Consider the following 23,095-nt stretch of genomic DNA (forward strand, 5'->3'; position numbering starts at 1 on the left):
GGCCAACCCCCCGTGTCCCCTCCTCTGGCCAGCCTGCCCCTAGGCTGGCCAGATCCCATCTGTACATGCATTCGTGCACCGGGCCTCTAGTTTTGTATAATGCACAGAGGTTTTTATTTTCTCTGAGAAAATACTCAACAAAGTCAGTTTGAAATAATGACTTGTGTTTGTGGTTCCAAACACAATATCTTGGAAGTGTTTGCTGCAAGTTTAGGCAACGCCAGTAGCCTCAGAGGCTCTTGAACATGTAAGATCTGAAAGTGACCATGACCTGTGCCCACAGGCTCTTGTTTAAAGCATTCTGGGATGTTTGTTGGATAATTATCAGTGTTTTTCAGCTCATTATATTCAATATGACTCAATAGACATTTATTGGGCACCCTGCTCTCATCATAGGTATAAGAGCTCTCCTAATCTAATCTAATAAAAGAGAAACATGGTAATTGGCATACGACCGCTACCCTTCCCATTGGCTAATCAGTGAGATAAGCAAATTAACTGTCAGCCAAGATGGCGGCCGGCAGCCAGACAGCTTGAAACTAACATGAGGCTTGCTTGCTTCAGTGACGGAGGACTCCAACGTTCTCAGCCTGCCACTGCAGGCCTCTGAGCCTGCAGTTCGAAACATTTTAACAAATAAAGAAGCTAAAAAAAACAACAACTCAGAAACCAGCTTTCAGTGAGCTGGGATCTCAGAGCTGGAGTCAGAGCTGGAGTTATACATTGTTTCGATTACCTACTTTCAGGAGCGGAGGCCTAAGAGCTGGAGCCTCAGAGCTAAAGCTGGCCCAGAATTAAAAAAAAAAAAAGAAAAAAAGCGGTTGGGAGCTTCCCTCACCCGCCAGCCTGAAAACAGCCCTCAGCCCCTCACCCAGACTGGCCAGGCACCCCAGTGGGGACCCCCACCCTGATCCAGGACACCCTTCAAGGCAAACCAGCCAGCCCCACCCATGCACCAGGCCTCTATCCTATATAGTAAAAGGGTAATATGCCTCCCGGCACCGGGATCAGCGTGACAGGGGGCAGCGCCCAAACCCCCTGATCGCCCTGTGGCTCTGTGTGTGACAGGGGGTGGGGCCACAACCTCCCTATCCGCCCTGCTCTGTTCGTGACAGGGGAAGGCACCCCAACCTCCTGATCAGCCCTGCTCTGTGCCTGATACGGGGGAGCTCCCCAACCTCTGATCGCCCTGCGGCTCTGTGTGTGACAGGGTGCGGCGCCCCAACCCCCTGATCGGCCCTGCTCTGTGTGTGACAGGGTGCGGCGCCCCAACCCTCCCCCCCCCCAGGGGCCCTGCTCTTTATGTGACAGGATAGAGCCATAACCTCCCCATCGGCCCTGCCCCAACCCCCTGATCGGCCATGCTCTGTGGGTGATAGAGGGCAGCGCCACAACCCCCTGATCCGCCCTGCTCTGTGCGTGACAGGGAGTGGCGCTGCAACCTCCCCATTGACCCTGCCTTGAGTGTGACAGGGGGCGGTGCCCCAACCCCCCAATAGGCCCTACCCTGAGCATGACTGAGGGTGGCATCACAACCTCCTGATCGCCCTGCTCTGTGCATGACAGGGGGCGGCGCCCCAACTCCCCAATTGGCCCTGCTCTGAGCCTGACCAGGGGCTGCACCTAGGGATTGGGCCTGCCCTCTGCCACCCGGGAGCAGGCCTAAGCCAGCAGGTCGTTATCTCCCGAGGGGTCCCAGACTGCGAGAGGGCACAGGCCAGGCTGAGGGATCCCCCCCCTTCCCCCCCGAGTGCACAAATTTTTGTGCACCGGGCCTCTAGTAATAACTATAATAACCATGATAACAACAATAATGGCAACTATCATTTATTGAGGACTCACCATGTGTTAGTTACTGTGCCAAGCAAGCATTTTACATGGACTATTTCATTTAATCCTCAGAACAACCCTATGAAGTCATATGTATTCAGATTCCCATGAAGAAAGTGAATCTTGGAGAGATTCAGAGACTTGTCTGTGGCCACAAACTTAGTAAGGTTAGGTCTTGCTTATTGGGCCAGGATTCAGATCCAGGGCCTAACATTACAATACACTGTCTTCATTTCACATTAGTATATCATATTTGAGATGAAGAAATTGTACTTAAGAGTCATTTCAGTGCCTCGTGTATTTTCCCTGAAAATAATAATATCTATACCTTGTCAAGCATTTCCTATATAACTAGCATGTTACCTTAAAACCTTCTAACTCAGAGGTGCTCAACAGAGTGGATTACTTTTTAAGCTGTGGTGATCTGATACTCAGGGAGGGTCAAAAACTTCTGCCTCGATTCTTACAACACCTTCAGAAGATATGTTTTAATATCCCCATTTTACAGGTAAGAAAACTGAGACTCAAGAAGGTGAACTGCCTTGCCTAAGTCACAGCAAAGATGAGGCAAAGTCATGATTGAAGCCCTGGTCTGAGTCCAAAGCCCCCATTACTTTAGGCCTCCAAGCTGTCACATGCATGGCCAACTGGCACCCCCTCTAACTCCAGGTGATATGCACTGGCCTCTGAGCCTGTATTCAACATGCAACTTCTTCTTTCCTACCTTCATTTCTAGTACTCCTTTCTTCCCCTGCCCAAAGCCCCACAACCAGACTTAGCCAGACTTCATGATCAGGGGACCACATGGATGCACTGGGTTGATGCCTCAGCTTTGGGTTGATAGCATCCAGCTCAGAGTAATGCCCACCAGAGGCCTCCCAACAGTTCCAGATCCTCCTAACCATGTATCAACATGTCTTCCTTAAACTCACCCAAGAAGACAGTGGTCCTGAGATTATTGCACAAGTTACTTTTCTGGGCAAATTTTTTTTAAATAAATAAATTAATTAAAAGCAAATATTTGAAAAGTCAAATTAAATATCACAGGGGAACAAAAGCAAAATCATGAAAAAATGTGGTCAATCATTAGCAGAGAGGTTGAAAAGACATGCTCCAATTGCTTTAAAAATGCACAGAACCCAGGTCTCCTTAAAATAGTTTTGCAAAGTACATAGAGAATTCCATGCAGTAATATGAAACACAAGTCTCGCTGCTGCCACTGAGCATGGTTCAGCTGGCTGAACTGAAGGAGCTTGACATTAACCCAGGGGTCTGCAAAACACAACAGGAAAGCACAATAGAGTTGCAGTTGCAAAGCTGCCCCAGATGTGTACATTTTCTGCTCCATTAAAATAACTTGGATGAGAGGCAAAGCACATTTGGTCCACAGAAAGAGGGAGTTAGGGGAGGGCCAGGGAGAGCACAGTCAGTCTCCATAGTCCTCCCACTCCCCAGTTTTGCCTCCCCTCTAAGCCGTCCTTCACATGGCTAAGTCTGTCTAAGTGCAAATATGGGATGTGAGGATGATCTGGCTTCGACATCTGTCACCCCATTGTCGCCAGGGTTGATTTGCCTGATCTGGCTGGCTAGGCGAGCTTCCCCTTCCTCCCTCACCCATGTGCATCTCTCCTGAAGCTGCACTCTGTTGAAGTGGACGACCTTCCCCCCGGAGGGGAGGACCACACCGATCTTCAGTCAAAGGTATATGAGTAGTTGCACTCCCCTGCTAGAACCTCCAAACAAGCTCTCAGATATGACCTCAAACCTTCCAGGACTCTCCAGAGCCAAACTGCTTTGCCATAAGTCTCAGTTTTCTTAACTCTGTCATGGGGTTGAGACCTATTTCAAGGGTTCGGTGTGAAATTAATTGAGATCTTGGTGCCTGGCATGCAAGGTTTACAGAATGCTTTGGAGGAAAAGTAGTTACCACAGTTATCATCACTGAATCCAGGTCATATGAGAGAGGTGAAGGTTAAGGATGTGAAAATGTCTGGGCAAAAAACAGACAAGATCTTAAGGAAAGAAGGCTCTTAAGATCTTAAAGAAAGAAGGTGTGTGTCAAGGGCACATACCTCTGTTGTAGGCTCAATCCCTGCCCCAGTCAGGGTGTGAACAGGAGGCAGCCAATCTATGTGTCTCTCTCACGTTAATGTTTCTCTCTCTCTCTCTCTCTCTCTCTCTCTCTCTCTCTCTCTCTCTCTCTCTCTCCTTCCCCACTCCCTTCCATTCTCTCTTAAAAGCAATGGAAAAAAATATCCTCACTCCTCTGGTAAGGATTAAAAAAAAAAAAAGTTCCTAAGGAGAGAGGATCCCAAGTTTTCCCATATCTGAAGGGCTGACATGAGACTCTTGGTGGTGAACTTAATCTGGCAGCTACAAGATGTAAGTGTCCACCTCAGTGTAACTAAGAAGGGCCCTTCTAACCGTCAATCAGTAGTTTCCAAAAGTTAAGGGGTGGCAGTAAACTTCCTGACATTAGAACTCTATCAGAGGAACCTGGATGACCATTTGGCAGGGGTATTAAAGAGAGGATTCAACTACAATTTGGTTGAAATTGACATTTTTAACCACCTCTGAAATCTATTCTTTTGAACTGTCTTTACTTGCCAATCAATGAATCACCAACATCTTGAGTTCCTGGTACGTGTAAAGCCTAGGGCTGTGGGCTCTAGATCAAAGAGGTACTCTGATGGTTTTCACTAAGGCAGAGGAAGCACTTAGTAGGTTCTCCATGAAGCTATGTTAACAGACTGACTGTGAGAGTCACCCAGGAAACAGAAACTCTTTTGGTTGTTCTGAGGCTGCCCAAGGGTGTTTCTTGGAGTATCCTGTACCTGTGTTCCTTCTCTAAAATCCATTCTACGCACCTACATGCAAAACATATTTGAGTCTGTGTTTACTCTGCTGGCATTCATTTCATTGTTTGTTCTTTTCTTTCTGGGTTCTTGGGAAATGGAACTGCCTCCTTGTGAGAATTATTTACATTGACTCGGGTGGGGAATTTGTTTGAACTTGAGGGTGCAGTGGTATTTATTGCATTCATGAATGTGCCTGTCTTACAAGGAGTGGAATCGGTATTCTGTCCTGTGGTCACTGGGAGTGGGAAAGACAGAGTTGGGATTACGCTCCAACTCCAAACGGGACAGAGTTTCAAAAGAAACCATGCAAAAGGTTTCCTGTTGTGCTCTCTGTGTCTTTATTTAATGCATTTGTTCTATAAGCATTTACTCCCCAGCCCTGTGCAAGGAACCTGGGATGTTAAAGTTATTCAGCCTTTTTGTCACCTCTCAAAGAGCTCGTGCCAATGAGGGAAGATAAAAGGTTGTGGGACAAGATAGTAGAAAAAGACCGCCTGTGCTTGAGGAGAGGCAGTGGTTAAAGAAGGCTTCACAGCGAAGATGGCATTTGAGCTGGTCTTCAGGGGACGTTGAGGTCACCGTGCACTCCAGGAGGAAATGCTTCCCAGGATTCGGGCAGAGCAAGCACAAAGGCTTGGGACCTCATAAAACAAGCTAGTGTGGGAAATGTCAAATAGGTTAAGGTGTTGGGGTGTACTGTGTCCAGGAAGGTGGTTGGAGATGAGACCGGTAACATATTTAGGGGTCACCCTCATTTAGATGGGATAGGTGGTTGGGCATGGTGCTACTTGAAATTACTTTGCAAGCACAGTTTGAAGTTTCAGGGATTTTCATTAAATATGGCCAACTCTGCATGATCCATCTTGTGAATTGTCAGAAGTCCTGCTATACATTACTTCCCCTTGATGACCATAGGAGTGTATTATTAAAATAAAAACTCACTTAAGATCAGTCCAAAGAAATAATAATTACGAAGATAAATCTGCTGAAACAATAGAGTGGACTTCTTTTCACCACAAGTGTGTGGGGCAACATAAGGCCAACATCTGCATCAGGACAACTCATGAACATGTCTGATGGCACCACATATACACTAGGGCTTGGTTAAAGGAGCTTGACCTGTACATTTGGATCTGGGAGGTGTGTGTTGATGGGGTTCATCTGTATAATGTATTTCCTAAATCACAGTAAGGTAATTTGGGGTTTTGGTTTTTCTACTTCATCATTAGTATATTTGATTTTAAATGTGAGCACAGCACTTTTAAAAGAGTAATGTTTCTGATTATGAAGTCATACCTGCTTACTGTGGAAAATAAATATAAATGTATAAGTATAAAACACAAAAGAAAGTAAAGCCACCCACCACTATTAAGAAACAACATTTTGCATTTTGGTGCATTTATTTTTATAGGTTGAGTTTATTAAGATGAATATATATATATATATCACTTAATTGAGGCTGCCATTGCCATTAAGCATTCCTCTATGAGAACACTTTCTTCACTATAACATAAATACTTAATACTCCCTAACCAGATTTTTGGGTTTTTAGGACAGAAAAGGTGTATTATTCATATAGTGACCTGATTTTGGCACAAGAATTCAACATTAAAACTCAAGTTCTGATACAATGTCTAACTTGAGTTCTATTTATTATCATTCCCCCAAATTTCAGTGAGTCCCTACCAAGTGCCAGGTGTGAGCTGGGCAGATTATACTGGGGAGATATGGTATGTGATACAAACTCCACCCTCACAGAGGCATCAATGTGAGGGTGCTGACCCCCTTTGATGTGAGATGAGGTTCCTATGAATGTGGAGCCCAGTCGCCCTCTTTCAGCTGGTGTCCATGGCCTGACTGGGAAGACCCAAAACCCTCCAGGATCTCTTAGGCCTGTGGTAGTAGGGACAGACCACGGACTGCTATTCCAGAATCCCATTCCTGAACTTTTCAAGGCGCTCCAGAAATGCCAGCCAGCCCTGGTCTTGCCTTCCTCAGAACACCCCTGCACTTCCCACTTCATTCCAACTGGTCCCGCCCAGTTCAGAGAGAGGTGCTCCATGGAGGGAGACTACAGAGGCCCCCCCCCCCCCCCCCCAGGCCATGGCTGAGAGCAGCCCTCAACAGACCTTTGGCTACACCAGCCAGCTGGTCCAACTGGAAATCCCAGATAAGCCCCAGTACTGGTCAGAACTAGTTTGGCAGCTCTGGGGAACTTTTCTGAGGGACTGACCCTCCCCACAGCAGGAGCTGGCAGTTTTGGGAACAGAAAAAAGAAAAGAAAGAAAGAAAAAAAAGTGAACTATAAGGGCTGAGAGGAGTGGCTAAAATTATTTGAAACACTAAAATTCTGCTCCATTGCAAGTGCAAGTTTACAGTTAGGGATCCAAACAGGATTGCCCCCTGCGCCACATTCATGCCCTCGCAGTCTCGCCTCTCCTTTGCAATGCCGATTTTTGTTGTAGTGCAATTTGTTTTGCAGTGCGATTGTTGAAGCCATATAATCCTTCCCCAACAAGACTTTTAGTCAATGCATTCTTTTCTGCAATGCCATTATTATTATTATTAATTATTATTATTATTGCAATTCAATCTCTGCCCCTTCCCCTCCCTACTCGAAACGCACTCCGGCTGTGATTGCTCGGGTCTGACTTCGCGAGTGGCAGTGCGCTTCCAAACCCCCTCGTCAGCCCCCCGCCCCCTCTCCCCTCCCTCTCTTTTCCGCGCCCAGGCCAGAGCAGCCGATTGGCAGAGCGGAGCTTTCAGGAACAATAACAGTGGGGGGACCCCCGGCCCGGGGAGCCGCCCCCGCCCCGGCCCGGCTGCGCGGCTCGCGCCCCGCCGGGTCCCCACCTCCGTGCGGCCGGGCCCGCCCCCGCGCCCACCATGTACGCCTTTGTGCGGTTCCTGGAGGACAACGTCTGCTACGCGCTGCCCGTGTCGTGCGTGCGCGACTTCAGCCCCCGCTCGCGTCTGGATTTTGACAACCAGAAGGTGTACGCCGTGTACCGGGGCCCGGAGGAGCTGGGCGCCGGGCCCGAGAGCCCCCCGCGCGCCCCTCGCGACTGGGGTGCGCTGCTGCTGCACAAGGCCCAGATCCTGGCGCTGGCAGGTGAGCGAACGGGCAGGGGGGACGGTGGGACCCGGGCGGGGGCCGGGACCGGAGCCGGACGGGGAGGGGGCCGGGCGCCGGGACGGAGACCGGAGGTCGGGGTGAGCCGCTGCTCGCTCAAGCCTCCTCCTCCTGACCCTGAGGCTTTTCTTTGGGGGACAGGGTGTCTCTAAAAGGCCAGACCAGTTAAAAATACCGGATGGTCCCCTTTGTCTTCCCCGCCTCCCGACACTCCCGCGCTGTCAGTCTGTCTGCATCTCTCTGTGTCTGTCCTCCTTTCTGTTTCTATTCTGCCGGCTCTTCACTTTCCCTTTCTCTCCCTGCGTGTCTGTGCGTTCATTGCTCTGTCTCTCCCCTTCTCTTTACCTCTCACCCAGTTCCTTCTCTCTGCTGCTCGGTCTCCTTAAGTTTTCTAGCTCTCTGCCTCCCTCCCCTTAAGGCCCTTGCTACCTCCTAGGAATGAGGAAGCAAGGTGAATACTGTCAGACTCTTCTAGGTGGGAGTCCCTCTTCACAGAGGGAAGGTATGACACCCTTGTCCAGTCCGGGCCATCATTGGACAGGATGAGGAGGCCTTGATCACTGGGCACCACTCTCCTGGGCCTCTCCCTGGACAGGTGGTGGAGGTAAGAAGGTAGTGGCCCTCAGCCTCCCTCAGCCTCCACACCCCTTTAGAATCTCCCTGATGAGAGCCCAGGGCCAGGGAAGCATTTCTAGGTCAGGATAAGACGTGGGCCTCCCATTCCTGCTTCCCCGGGGTCCTGCAAAATAGACAAGGCAGGTGGCTTCATTCCCACTGGACAGATGAGGATACTGAGATTCAGTAGTGATCGCACAAGAAACCGCCACTCCAGCCTCCTACCCCAAGTTCGTTCTGCCATACTAAGCACCTTCCCCTTTGTGAAGAGAAGGTAGCAGATGCTCTTCCTCAGCTAGTTGTTAGAGGCTTGGGCATAGACAGAAGAGGAAAAGGGAAGTATCACTTCTGTTTTGGGGTTCAGCCTTTTAACTGTTGCTGGTAAGGAGTGTGTACCTTTGAGTGGGCAGAGAACGTAAGCCACCCTCCACTTGGAAGGGGAAACCAGAAGTTATGAACTGAATGAAGATATTGCTAGTATTTTGTAGGTTTGAGACCTTTCCTATATTTTCCAACTTCCTTTGCCTTCTCACATTTAGCCTAACAGATGAGTCCAGCGTACATCATATTTAAATTTGACAGATAAGGAAACTGTTGCCCCAAACAGAGAAGTGACTTGACCAGGGTCCCAAGGCCAATTAGCAGTAGATTCTAGCTCTGGCTCCTGAGTTGTTCCTTCCCACCAGCTCCTGTTGCCTCTGGGAAGGAGGTTTTCAGGCATTGAGGAGGGGAGCAAAACTGGAAACTAACTGGTCAGGGCCCTTTTGACAGACTGTATCCTCACCATCCCCCGGACAAATCTGGGGCGCAGGGCTGTAGATCCACTCACAACACCTGGGGATACCTGAGGCCAGAAAAGCAGAATGAGGGGAAGTGTGTAGAAAAGGGAAACCTTTGTGGCTGATTAAGTTTTATTTTGTCTGTTTACTTGCTTTTAATTACCTGAGGGAAGGGATTAGGAGCTAATTCCCCAAGAGTATAGACCTGAGGAAGTTGTAACTAGGTTGTAACCTTAGCTTCCCTTTGGCTAAAAGCAGAGAAAGCTTGCTTTTCTGTGGCTGCAGTAGGAAGGGTCTGGGGACAGGGGAAGTGATGCGGGCAGAGTCAGGGGTATGTGTGCCTGTTAGTAAGAGCTGTTTTCCTCGGTGAGAGTGTTCATTCATCCATTTATTCATTCAGCAAACACTAACCCTGCACTTGGCTCTTTAGGCACCACTCAGAGGCGGTTTAGGCCACTGAGTCTGATTTTAAAAATCAATGGAAGTCTGCATAAGTAAGACACATGTAGTTATTGGTCTGAGGACCATAAATCGTGAATCCATAGACAATTCATCTTCCAAGTTGGAACGCTGGTAAATCTCTGGGGTTATTAAAAAATATCTGGGCAACACCTGGAAATTGGCAGAGTAGATCCAGAGGAGAGGCAGGGCGCCAGTTTGAGCAAAGTGAGTTGCAAAGCACTTTGCTGACTGCTCTTCGTTTTTTTTTGTTTTGTTTTGTTTTGTGTTTTTTTTCCTTGGGAGGAGAAAGAAAAAAGAAAGAAACCAACAGCTTGAGTTTGGTAGACCACATTTTGAATCCCAATCAGCTGGCTAATTTTTAAATTGGAGCCCACTGCCCTGGCTGCAGACCTGAGGGGAAGGGCCAGGGTGGGTTTGGGAATTCATTTATGCAGGAAAAACTCTCCTGTGTGTCTTGAAACCCCAAATTGACTTGAATGTGGTGGCTCTGGGAGCTGCTTGCAATGACATCATCTTAAAGAGCTCGCCTTCTGCATCTCCCAGATGTAAGTACCACCTTGTTGTGGCACCGAATGTGACGAGGTGAGCCCTCGAGGGGGAAGCAGAACTGCCTTATGTTTGTGAATTAGCCAGGAGTGATTGAACCCTGTCTGGCACCGCAGCTTGGTTTCAGAGGCAGTTTGGGGGCCACTGTATGGCTTTTGGTGAGAAGTGTGTTACTTTACTGAATATTGGCCTAGGCCAGTGGTCGGCAAACTCATTAGTCAACAGAGCCAAATATCAACAGTACTTCTTCAAAATAGACTCGCCCAGGCTGAAAACCGACTTCTGCGCATGGGCCACGAAGTTTCAATCTCACTGTACGCGCGCCCGCACGTGGTATTTTGTGGAAGAGCCACACTCAAGGGGCCAAAGAGCCGCATGTGGCTCGCGAGCCGCAGTTTGCCGACCATAGGCCTAGGCCAACCCGGAGCCACCTGCAAGTGTACCTCTTCTTCAGGAAATGTCAAAGCCAATGCTCTGTATTTTCCCCGCTCATGGTCTCTTACGCTGTGGTTTTGGTGTGTGTCAGACCCTAGGGCCTAGCCCTTTTCTTGCCAAACTGTGAGTTCAGTTCAAGGGGAAAAAACAAATCCACCCTTGTTGACAGTCTTGCCATGTGCCTGCTCATTATCTGGGAATTCTCCCTGTGACTCTGCTGGCAGAGATCACCATTATTATTTCCGCTTTACAGACGAGGACACTGAGGCTGAGAGACTTGCCCACAGTGTACGGTTAATGACAAAGCCGGACTTGGAGCCCAGGTCTCCCAGGGCCAGCCCCCGCTTAGTAGTCCTTCTAGTGAAGTAGTCAATGTCCCTGTCCGCCACACAGCAGCTGGAAAAGCGTGAAAGGACTGAAAGAAGTGTTCGTGAAGCAGGCAGTTCAAGACAAGTTTCGAGCCAGAGGACAGCTTTAGTTTGGTTTCCAAGTCCATTCTGATCTTCTTCTTCTTCTCCTACCAGCCTCAGTCAGTCCTACAGGGCCCACAGAACCTGGCCCTCCCTGTTCAGTTGCCATTTTCCCAAGGACATCTCAAAGGAGCTTGCCTTCTCCATGGAGAGTCACCGTAACTCAAGACTTGGCTTACCTTTGGACTGTGGTCTCTCCTGACTCACTCTTATTTATCTGCCAAACAGGTTGTGAAAGTGAGAGATACCCATTTGGAGAGCTCACTGTTATCTAGCTGCAGTCCAAGGGGCTCATGGTATTGAATTTCATATTCTTTACAGGGCCAAAACTGGTTTCTCTAGACTCAGAATCTTTGTATGTGGGTGTTTTTTGTTGTTGTGGTTAATCCTCACCCATGGGATATTTTTTTCCATTGATTCTTAGAGTGGAAGGGATGGGGAGAGACACCAGAGAGAAACATTGATGTGAGAGAGACATATCTATTGGTTGCCTCCTGCATGTGACCCTGGGGGCCAGGGATCAAGCCTTCAACCAAGGCACGTGCCCTGGACTGGAATCATACATGGGATCCTTCAGTCTGAAGGCTGGTGCTCTAACCACTGAGCAACTGGTCAGGCCTAGACTCAGAATTTTAAAATTCTACGCACCTATGCTATGTTGTTATTATTTGAGTGTGCTAAATTCCTTTTGTGGTCAAGTTCCCCTTACTCCTTCTGTGTGTCAGGCCCAGGGCTGTAATAAGCAGATGCACCAATGCACCAACACATCCGAGTAACTGGGATTGACAAAGGGGAAACCAGCTAACTTTTTTTGCCCGGCTCTGTAGGGTTTCTGTCAGGGGCAGAGGGCTGAAGAAGAAAGCACATTACCCTCAGGGAGTGTGTAGCCTGAGGACTCCAGTTTCATGCTATAGGAAGGTGAAGCCAGGCACTGGGGGAATGTGGAGAAGGGACCAAGTCTCAGTGGGCTTCCCTTCCCAGCTTCTCTCACCCTGCCTGCACTCAGCCTGCACCAGCTTTCACTCACCTAACCAGTGCAGCAGCTTTCAGTTGACCACCCTGTCTCCAATCTATTTTCTAAATGGCTATCAGAATAATCTAAAACACTGTCTTTTGGTCAATTTTCTGTTCCCCTTAGAACCTTCGGCAGCTCCCTGTTGCTTGCTGAGTAAACCTTCAGCTTCTTGGCCCGGCCTTCACAGCACCCAGCCCAGCCCCACCTCACTTCTCCAGCTCTACCCACCCTTCCCGCTGCCTCTAGGTCTGCAGTATGTTGTGCCACCTTGAGCACACACCTTCAGGCATTCCTTTGAGCCAACCAGGATAGATTAATCATTGTTTGACACGGGACCTCTGCCCATGGAGCTCACCTTCCAGTAGGGAAGGCAGACATGTGACATGGGTCTAGTGTGCTGAGCTGAAGGCTGTGATGAAAGAGTGGTCAAAATGCATTGCTCAGGGGTGTTCCCTGTGCTACCCTCTCCCCTCCTAAGAGGCTCCCTCCTCTTCGGAGCTCTCCTTTTTCTTTGCTTGTTCCTTGCTTATGGACCTTAGCATTTGAGTCTTGGTTTGGTTAGTGGTGAATGTTGCCTACAGTGTACAGTTAATAAATGATGAAGCCAGACTTGGAGCCCAGGTCTCCCAGTGCCAGGCCCCCACTGAGCAGTCTCCCTTGTAAAGTAGTTGATGTCCCTGTCAGCCACACAGCAGCTGGAAAAGAGTGAAAGTCAGTGGAAGAACTGTTCATGAAGCAGACAGTTCAAGACAAGTTTTGAGCCAGAGGACAGTTTTAGTTTCTGGTTTCCAAGCCCATTTTGATCTTCGCCTCCTACCAGCCTCCTACTGGGGCCTGCCTGCTTTGTCCTGTGTCCTCATTGCCCGGCACGTAGTCCACACCAGTCAGTCCGTGTTGAAATCAGGGACTTTGGGAGGACAGGTGCATTTTTCCTGCTTGGGAAGAGCAGGGGGCACAGGAACCTCTGTAGCAGCAACTTCTTTTTCAGAACAGAAACTTGCAGTGGGATTTTGAGGCTCATTCAACTTGGTTCATCTGGAAAGAGTCAATATTCTTTATCGCTCTCTCGACTAGAAGAAACCCCACACTTGGGGGGAAATAGCTTCCAAAGCCGCGTTCTTCTTGCTTTGGTAGTTTTAGCTCATTCAGGGCTCAGGTCCCAGCTTGGCATCGTTGGTCCAAATAGATCACTTGCTTCAGAAACGCTTTGGAACGTCTACAAAGTTAGCGGGGAAGCAGGGGACGAGCCGATTTCATATGCAAAGATTGTTGCATGTCATCAGTGGGAGACTGCCAACAAAAGGATTTATTTTTTTTTAAAAGCGAGTGAAAACTTTTAATTTAGGTTTTGACATATTCTACTGATGTATGTTGGAGCAAAGATTGGAACTTGCCTGCTGTCATCTGTTGCAGATCCTACTGAAATCTTAACCGTTGAAGGTTCGGTCTGATGTGATGTGTCTTGTTCAGAAACCACATACGTGTTACAATGAGATGGTATGTGTTACTGAGCACTTCAGAGCTCTAGTTCACAGGAGGAAAGAGAAAATGCCCCAAGCAAGCTAGGGTCTTGCTCTTTGTGTGTGTGTGCTGTTTTGTTTTTTTTACTTAAATCGTTTTTATTTTTGAAGACACACTGGAAAAGTGGAATTCAAATTTAGATCTTTGACTCCAAGATGAGTTCCCTTCCCACTGTGCCTTCCTGCTTTGTCTTATAAGCTCCTTAGAGAGAGAAGATGTGTGTACTTTTCACTTTAAAATGCTTACCAGGAAAGCATGCATACTCTGAAGAGGTTTTTTTTCTGATTCTTTTAAGGTTTCAGATATTGAGTTATACTAGGTAGTCACCCTCATACCAGAAGGAAACCCGGGAGGAAGAATAGCCATTGCTTTTCACCTTTACGGACTAATTTACTAAGCATTTACTAAGTGCTCCCCACATTCAGGCTCCGTGCTCGGAGTTTCCACACTCTCTGTCTACATCCTTGTGGGATGGGGCTTCTTGTAATCCCTGAGAAGAGAGCTGTTCAAATACAGAACTGTGTAGTGGGTGCTGTAGCTGCCAGGCAGTGGGCTAAGTCTTCTCACATGGCAAGGCTTGTGGAGAAGTGTGAGCCTGCTCAGTCAGAAAGGATGGTACCTAAACCAAGGTGGATCTGATTTAGTAAAGAAGGCGAACCCATGGTGATACCGGAACCAGCCAGCAGGAATTCTTCCTGGGGTCATGTCTCACAGAATTGGAAAATGAAGCTGGAATCAAAAAATGAAGCCGCGGGCCAAAGGAGTTCAAACAAGGCAGGAGTTTATTGCAAACAAACCCAGGCTCCCCGCTCGGGGAGGGGATTCAAATGGGTTGCCCCAGAAGCATTCTGCTCTTCCCCTTATATCTGCTAAAGGCCTGCTCTTTGTTTGTCTGTGCTGCCCTCTGATTGGTTCCCAGCCTTTGTGCAACATTTTATTTTGCACTTGCAAGAAAAACGTCCTTGATTCAAAACACCCTGTTTTTCTGCTATCCTGTTTTTCTGCAAAACATTTCGTGGTTTCACCTAGCTCCACGATTCTTCTTTCTTCCACCCCTTACCCTGTCTACCTAATTCTGCTCTAACTCCCTTCCATGGGACTTGGGAACTGACTGGTTGTGTTGGTGTGTGTGCTGATGATGTGGTGATTGGGCCCCATCCCTCCCTGGGGAGCTCCAGGAGAGTAGTCGATTAGAAGGGGAGGGGATGAGTTTATTTGAGGACATGTTGAATCTTAGGGACCCACAGGACATCTGGGCAGAAACTCCAGGAGATCACTTGGCATGTGGGCCCAAGGTTCAGCACGGCCCTATGAAACTGGGCTGAAGGTCCAGTGTGAAAGCTGTTAGCCATGGATGGGCGGGGTCACAGTGGGAGAGGGAGCGGAGAGAGGAGCATGCAGTTAGAGCTCAGAACACCAGCTTTTAAGAGCTCAGCAAAGAAGATGGCTGGGAGGGAACAGCCAAAGGATCAGTGATAAACAGGAGAGATGGCTGTCCTGGAAATCAAATGACGAGGGAGGCCTCTGGTTCCCAGATCTAGGCTTGCTTTTATTTAACTACACAGCAACTGCTTTTTCCTTGGAGTTCACTGGGGAGACATAGGATAGAACATCTATATATCTAAGCAAGAGCATAAAAGCTTTGCATGGAATGATATTTTGGGAGTTTTCCATGGCTGAGCTTTGCCCCAGTGGAGGAAGGATCAGAGCTCCTCTTTGGGGTCCAGAAAGCAGTTCAGTCCAAAGAATGGAATTCATAGGGAATGATGGAAGTAGTGTACTAACAGCAGAGAGAGAGCGGACAAGCAGTGGAAAGGGAGTCCAGCATGACGATGAGCTCCCTGTCACCAAGAGGTGGCAAGTAGGTCAGGAATATTTTGGAATAGAACCCTGCCCTATGAGAGAATTTGCCTATATGACCTCTTGGTCACTTGCTTGAGTATCAAAGAGGAAGTGTTAGCCAAAATAAGATAGGCTTTGAAGTCAGACAGTCTGGGTTCAAATCAGGACTTTGCTACATATAAACTGTGTGTCCTTAGGGAAATTACTTCCCTTCTCCGAGTTCCACGTGCTCATCTGTAACATGGGGATAGTAATCACCTTGCCCACTATGTTATTTAGCAAGGTAACATGGAAAAGTGCCTGGCACATAGTAGGTATTCATTAAATAGAGGAAGTTGTTAAGGATGAAATGGCTAAGAGGTCCTGAGAGAACAGCTTGCCTAGTTGTGGGCAACAAGGCATGGTCTTTGTGAAAAGGAGTTACCTGGCAGGACAGGAACATGTAAGGAATAGACTAGTTTAAAATTGAACTTTTGTGTGTTTCCATTGAAGGCTTACCATCTCCCCCCATGTTTTGCCCTCTGTGCCTCTATGCTGGTGCTACTTATTACCATGGCAACAGCCTGGTGAAGTACATGATGGTAGCTAGAAAAAGTGATTCCCTACTAGGGAGCCAATAGGGTAAGGTCCCTAGGCTTGTCTGTGCCCCAGCCCTGTGCCCAGGTCAGTGAGGCAGGGGCAGTGACAGCAAGGTGGCCTGCTGAAATCTGGTTAGCATTTCCTTCTTTCCTTTCTGCATGGCCTCGGCAGGACATTTCTTCTTCAGGTGGGCCCACTGGGAGGGATTCGATCATTTGCTCTTACCCTGTACTGCATAGAAGATAGAGACCCAGAAGCCCCTGTGGCTGGCTAGCGGCCCACAGCTAGAAAGGCCTGTTGAGGTTCTACCCTAGTCCTTATGTCTTACAGAAAAGAAAACAGAGAAGAAATGATGGGCCACCCAGAGTTAGAGCCAGGCCTGGAACCAGTGTCTCCTGGTTCCTTTCTACTATTCCGCAGCAGGGAACTCTTCGTTTGGCTAGATACCGTCCTGGAAACCGGAAGACTTTGTCTGCCTTGGGTTTTATAAAAACAAGCATCATAGGTCAGAGAATGCAGTGTGCGTGTCTTCTCTGTGGCTTGTCTGTTTTTAATGCAAACATAAGACTTCACAGGATTTTTGAACAGATGAAAAACTTTAAGCTCGCATGTAGATATTTTTAAAACAAGACCAAACCTTTATAAAACATTTTATGTTTAGCCTTTCAGAATTTCCTCCTAACTAACAAACCCACACCAAATTAAACTCCCCGACGTTGGATTCTTTTAATTATCCAGCACGATTATATGTAAAATGGGAGTCAGGACCGCGCATCTTCCGTTTTAACTGCTCACAGCACATTCTCCAGGGCCGACTTCACTTTTGGAAACAGACTCGCCCTGGGTTTCCTGTTCACCTGCCTGTTTTCTAAAACACTATTCGCTTATTACCATGTCTCTTCCCCCATCACCCCAGTTTAGTGGGATGTTTGTCCCTCTCAGATTGATAAAAAATACCAAGTTCTTCTACATTTTTGAAGAGCAGCTTTTACCATGTTTCGTGGCCTTGAGTAGGGACTCTCTTTGAGGTTTATGTAGAGTTTGGTGGCCTTGATCAGCCTGTATAGCTCAGGAATTTGGTATCAAATCATACTGGTATAGTGCTTAGTTCAATTTGGAAATATATCACAGCAATCTCCTAGGATATAGGCGAGGTCTTAGGAGAAAGGTGGGCACTTCAGAAGTTATATTGACACATAAGCCTTTACTTCAGTTGAAGTTACAGCAACTTGGTGATTTTTCTCTTGTTACTATAGGATAATTAGATAAGGACAGGGCCTGATGTAATGCAGATGTGATGTGACATTCCGGCCCTGCTATTGTCTTAGATGAGCCGTCTCACTTTTTTGTTATTAATCCTCACCTGAGGATATTTTTTCAATTATTATTATTTTTTTTAGAGTGAAAGGGAGGGGGAAAGGCAGAGAGAGAGAGAAACATTGATGTGCGAGAGACACATCAATTGATTGCTTCTTGAACGTGCCCTGACTGGGGCCAGGGATTGAGCCTGCAACTGAGGTATGCACCCTTGATTGGAATCAAACCGGCAGCCCTTCAGTCCTCAGGCCGACGCTCTAACTACTGAGCAAACTGGCTAGGGTGCCACCTCACTTTTTGAGCTTCAATTTCTTCTTCGGTAGAATTATTATGGGGATTCAGTATAGTGATGTTAGTAAAAATTTGGCACAGAGCCTGGGCACATAGTATGTGGATACTCAATATTTGTTGGATGGATGAATGCAATTAGCTGACTGCCTAATAGCTGGAAAGGAGGAGGAGATAGTTAATGCCCAAATCCTTGGTGGTTTTCTTCACCCTGGAAACAAAAGAATCAGAAAGTCAGAACCAGTGAAGATTGTCTCTTCAGAGGCTACCCATTTATTTATGTTCACAGTGAAACATTATTTGGTCTTAAGCTTGGAGCAACTGCAAAGGTTGACTAGAGAGTTTTCCTCATCCTTTGAGTCAACTGCTAGTTTCTTGTGTGGTTTCCTGGAATTCAAAGCCAGAAGCATCCTCCAAACCCACATTAAAACGCTACATGAAGTTACTTGCTGTCTTAGGTGATCCACACCATCATTCACCTTCATTAATGTGACCAGCTAAGAGTTATAGCTTCTTGTCACTCTATGTTCAGTCTCCTCCTAACATCTCATCCATCTTGCTTGCCACTGCCACATTAATCTTCCTAATACATCTCTTTCATCATGTCTCAGTGTGCTGGGACCCCTCAGCAGTTCTCTTTGCCGTGGGATAAAAGCCAAGCACGTAACCCACAAGGGCAGCCTAGCAGCTGCTATTAATTGAACACCTATGACAAGACGGGCACTGTGCTTGGTGTTTTACATGCACGATCTTCCAGAAAACAGTCAATTACCCCCACTTTACAGATGATGAAACTGAGACACTGGCAGGTTAAGCAGCTTGCCCATGTTCCCACAGTTAGTAGGTGGCAGAGCCAGAATCCCAAACCAGAGCCACCTGATTCACGAGACTGGACTGCTTTTCTTAGATCCTGGGCTTCTCTCTTCCAATCATTTCTTCACCTTTTATGACGATACTGAATGAGCAGTCACCTCTGTGGACTAGATGTGGATGTGAGGCACCGCCTTCAACCCAGGATTAGAGTTAGGAAGGCCTGCTGGCTAGAGGGGTGCCCCATGGGAGCCAGTGTCCCTCAGCAAGTCACACCTTGCACTCTGGCTGAGGTTCTTGGAACCTCCTGGTTGTCAGGGACTGGATGACAAGAGCCTCTAATATCGTGCTCAGCCCAGAACAGGGGCTCAGCAAGTATGCTCTGGCCCCGCAGAAAAGGATGAGTGTGGTCCCAGGGCTTCCTGAGTCCTCCTCCAGTCTGCATGGGTCCAGGAGGAGATGGAGGAGCGTTAGGGTGGAGCCAGGAGCTAGTTAGTCTCTGAGGAGCCTCAAGATCCCTTGGCCAAGTAGGAGGCAGCCAGGGGCCAGTCAGACATGTGCTTCTGCTCCTTCCTGGAACTTACTCCTGTCTCTTCCGACCTTCCTGCACTGCTCAGCCTACCATTTCAGAGAACCTACTCAAGCCCGAGGCTACAGCCTGTTTCTGCTGTGCTGTGGGTGGTGACTGCTCTCTGGGAACTCCCAGAGAACAGTCTGGTAGGAGAGCAGGAGAAAGGGGTCTTCTGCTTTGAACTTCAGGCTGGGGGATTTGCATGGCCTTATCTGTAGCCTTTATTCATTCACTCTGCATTTATTCTGGCTCTACCACGTTCCAAGCATGTGTTTAGGCAGAATAGCGCTTAGGCTGGGAAGGCTGTGAGACCTGGGTCAAATCCTGGCTCTGCACCTTACCATCTGGGTGGCCTAAAGGCCTTCTTTGAATCTCATTTCTTCTTTAAGGGAAAAAAAAAAAAGCAAAACTGTGGCTCATACTACTTAATGGCAGGGTTGATGTGAGTTGCAGTAGCATGTAAAGAGCCTATGAGTTGCAGTGGCATCTGATGGGTGGTAGGCATTTCACCAGTGGTAGCCTGTTTTTAAATTAAAGTATCATTCATGTAACATAAAATTCACCGGTTTAAAGACTGTACACTTCAGTGGTTCTGAGCATATTCACCGTGTTCTGCGACCATCCGCACTATTTAATGCAGAACTGCCAGCTGTTTTCCACAGTGGCGGCCCCATTTTCAGGCCCACAGCAGCGAGCAGGAGTTCCAGTGTCTCCACTTCTCCCAGCACTTGCTATTTTTCTTTCTTTTTTTGATTATAGCCATCCTAGCGAGTGTGAAAGTGGTATCTCATTTCACTTTTGATTTACATTTCCCTAAGGACTGATTATTTTGAGCATCTTTTCATATGATTATAGTCGCAGCCTCCTTTTTATTATTCTTCCATTAAACATTTTTGTTTGCTGAGTCCCTGTTGAAGGTCCAAGCCTAGGATATGGGCCCTGCCCTGAGGCTACTCGCAATCCAGTGGAGAAGGTAGATCTCAAAGCAGATCGTTGCAACAAAGTAAGAAAACAGGCTACAGAGAAGATGTATACAGTAAGTCCTCACGTAGTGTCCTTGATGGGTTCTTGGAACTGCTGCAAAACAGGCTATACCGCTACCAATTTTACCACAGGCTGACTGGCATAAACAAGAGTTAAGTTCCTGTGGCAACTCATCACCCTTATCTTTTTCATGGGTTTTTATCTTGTGTCCCCCAACTGGATGCTTAGTCTGTGTGTCCCCCAGGGCCATGCTAGATATCTGCAGTGTAAATTCTCAGCAACTGTTAAGCTCAGACACAGGAGGAGAAGCTCTGGGCCTGGTTATACAGCCTTGGTTCTGACTCTGTTCAGGCGATGGCACTCGCTTTTGTGACCTTGCACAACGCTGAGCTCTTCTGAATGGGGACCCTGCCTGCCCCGCTGCTGCCGGAGCCCTGGGCCTGACCTCTGCAGGATGGGTTCGGGGACCTCACCCTCTGCAACCTCGGTTTCCTCCTCTGCATTCTGAAAGGGTCGAAGGCGATGATTTATGCATCGTTCTCAGTTTAAATGTTAGTCTGTGATTCTGAGTGATTGCTTCTTTCCACATCAACCTGATCCTGAGCTACAGAGTTTCAGCCCAGGGACAGCATGGCTTGTCATCTCTAGTGTGGTGGCTGCATCTCAGAATCTGCCCTTGAACGTATCAAACTGAAAAGTTGCCCGGAGCTTGGCCCCAACACATTCGGAAATCCTAACACTTTCCTCTCATCCCTTCCCTTCCCTTCCCCTCCCTCTTCCTCCTCCTCCTCCTACCTCTTCCCCTTCTTTCTTTCTCTTTCTCTCTCTCTCTCTCTCTCTCTCTCTCTCTCTCTCTCTCTCTCTCTCCCTCCCCTCCCCCCACCCCAACCCCATTTCTCTCTCTCTGTTTTTGTTGTATTTTTCCCCCACGTGAAAACGCCATCCATCCCATTTCAGGATAACTTCCCTGGGAGTATTTTCTTTAGGTTTCACATTTTAGCAGCTTATTGGCTTAAGAGTCATGATAATTTATCGGAAGGAGGCTGTGACTCTTAGAAAGACCACATCTCCGATGGGCTGTTCATGCCTAACTCATTGGGTATATTTCATGGGCACAAAGAGGAGAACAGGCTTTGTTTGTGAAGACAGAGCCTGGTTCCTCCAGGTAGTGGAAAGGTGGTTTGCTTCTCTGATCAGGAGGAGGGATTAACAAAGACCACCACTTTTTTCTTGGGCAGTTCCCTTATACTCTGTTCCTTTCTTAAGTCATTCCTATGTTTTTTAAATTGTGTCTTTGCTCAAAAAAATAAAACAATTCCTAGCATGTTGATAATAACAATTTTAACATGCCATTCATTGAGTGCCTACTGTGTGCCAGGCATTGTGCAGTGAGTTATTTGAATTACTGCTGTTACCCCCCCCCCCTCTCGGGACAGAGGAGACTCCTGAGCTCACTAGGCTAAGGCCTGGCCCTTCCTCCTCACCTGTCATAGAGCAGAGGTTCCCATGGTGGTCTCTCTCAGACCGGAGTCCTGCCTCTGACCAGCCAGGCTTCCATTCCTACGATCATTTGGGAAGATTTGGCATTTGACTATATTCTGGAATAGTTACCAGCTTATAAGCTTCCTTCTCAGCTTTACTAACAAGCTGTGAGGAGAGGAGCCTGGCTTGGGGGAGTGTAAGAGCGTGTTTAGCACAATCACATGCCCACACACTCACTCACACAGACCCTCGAAGGCTGGATTTAACCAGCCGCCTGGCCATGTGCCACCTCCAGTAACGGGCGATGTGCCTGACACTGCACTGAGGACACAGCAGTGGGGCCGTTGGAGGAGGGAAAGACACAGTGGTCCCCAGGGTCCCAGCCAGTCCCAGGAAACCAGACCCCGGTGTTCTTACCTCTAGGGGCCGGTTCCGAGCATGTCCAGGTTCCTGCCTCTGGGACTTCCTGTTGGAACTCTTGACATCCACTGTGAGAAAGACCTGGGAAATAAAGTTTGAAATCCAAGCAGGAGAAAAACAATCCCTTTAGATTATTTGAAGTTGATGTGAGGAAGTGGGAGAAAAAGATATCCTTTTGGAGTCGTGCAGCACTTTACAGTTTGTAGCGCACCTCAGTGTGTGTGGTTACTACGCCTGGGTACTGGGCGAGACGCCAGAGGCCTGACTCCTCCACGACCCCCCCATCTTCATCTGGAAAATGAGAGGGTTGGACCAGTTGGTCGCTCAGGTCCCTCAAACTCTGTCAGCTGTGACCTGATACCAATAAGACAGCGGGAAACGTCACTTGTTGCTCTTTCTGTATCTGTCTTACCTCAGCCTGTCTGCTGTCTGGGAGGCCCCTGTCCTTCCAGCTCAGCTTTGCCTCCATAAGAGCTGTCATCCCTTTCATGCCTGTTGGCACCCGAGCTGGCAGGAACCCACCATCTTTTTCTGGGAAGTCACTTGGCTTAGAAAGATCTCGGTTGTTGAGGGATTCGTGTGCTAGTTATGTTTAGACCAGAGAACAATGTAAGGGCCACTCCAGTTCCCAGATTCTAGACTTCCATAAAAGGCCACCCTGTACGATGTACTTAGAGAAAACCCTAAGCAAATTCATTGGGTACCATTTCCATGCTTTGTCCAGCGCACCTTTAGTAAATACCCCCATCCCGGAGTTAGATGTGACTGCTGCTCTCAGGGCCCCGCATGCGGGAGGGAACAGGCCGTGAGCTTGTTTGCGTCTCTTGTTTAACTGGTCTGGCCTCCGTGGTTCTCTAGCTTTTAAGCATATGGGCATCGCTTAGACTCATTTGGACCCATAATGAATCTTGTTCTCTTGATATGCATTTTAGAAGACAAATCTGACCTTGAAAACAGTGTGATGCAGAAGAAAATAAAAATCCCCAAACTCTCTCTCAATCACATAGAAGAAGATGGGGAGGTTAAAGATTACGGGGAAGAAGATTTACAGCTTAGACACATCAAGGTAACAAAATCTTTCCCTTATTTGGAAGTACGTGGGAGCATTCTCAGAGTTCTGACAGCTGAAGAGTTCTAG

At 47.9% G+C, this 23,095-nt stretch overlaps 2 protein-coding genes across 5 annotated transcripts in view; both read left to right on the forward strand.

The window, feature by feature from the left end:
* Window positions 1-23,095, forward strand: part of AGBL4 (AGBL carboxypeptidase 4) — a 999,231-nt gene that overhangs the window by 783,322 nt on the left and 192,814 nt on the right. The window lies entirely within an intron of this gene.
* Window positions 7,452-23,095, forward strand: part of BEND5 (BEN domain containing 5) — a 48,382-nt gene continuing 32,738 nt past the window's right edge. Inside the window, exons 1-2 of one of the 4 annotated variants that reach the window (XM_081087161.1) lie at window positions 7,452-7,800; window positions 22,890-23,023. In XM_081087161.1, coding sequence (XP_080943287.1) covers window positions 7,575-7,800; window positions 22,890-23,023 — 360 coding nt within the window. In that variant the 5' untranslated portion in view covers window positions 7,452-7,574. The remainder of the gene's footprint in view (window positions 7,801-22,889; window positions 23,024-23,095) is intronic. The other 3 variants (XM_081087162.1, XM_081087163.1, XM_081087164.1) reach the window with 3 other exon arrangements.

Source organism: Myotis nattereri (genome assembly GCF_964212035.1).
Source record: "Myotis nattereri genome assembly, chromosome: 3".
Lineage (NCBI taxonomy): Eukaryota > Metazoa > Chordata > Mammalia > Chiroptera > Vespertilionidae > Myotis > Myotis nattereri.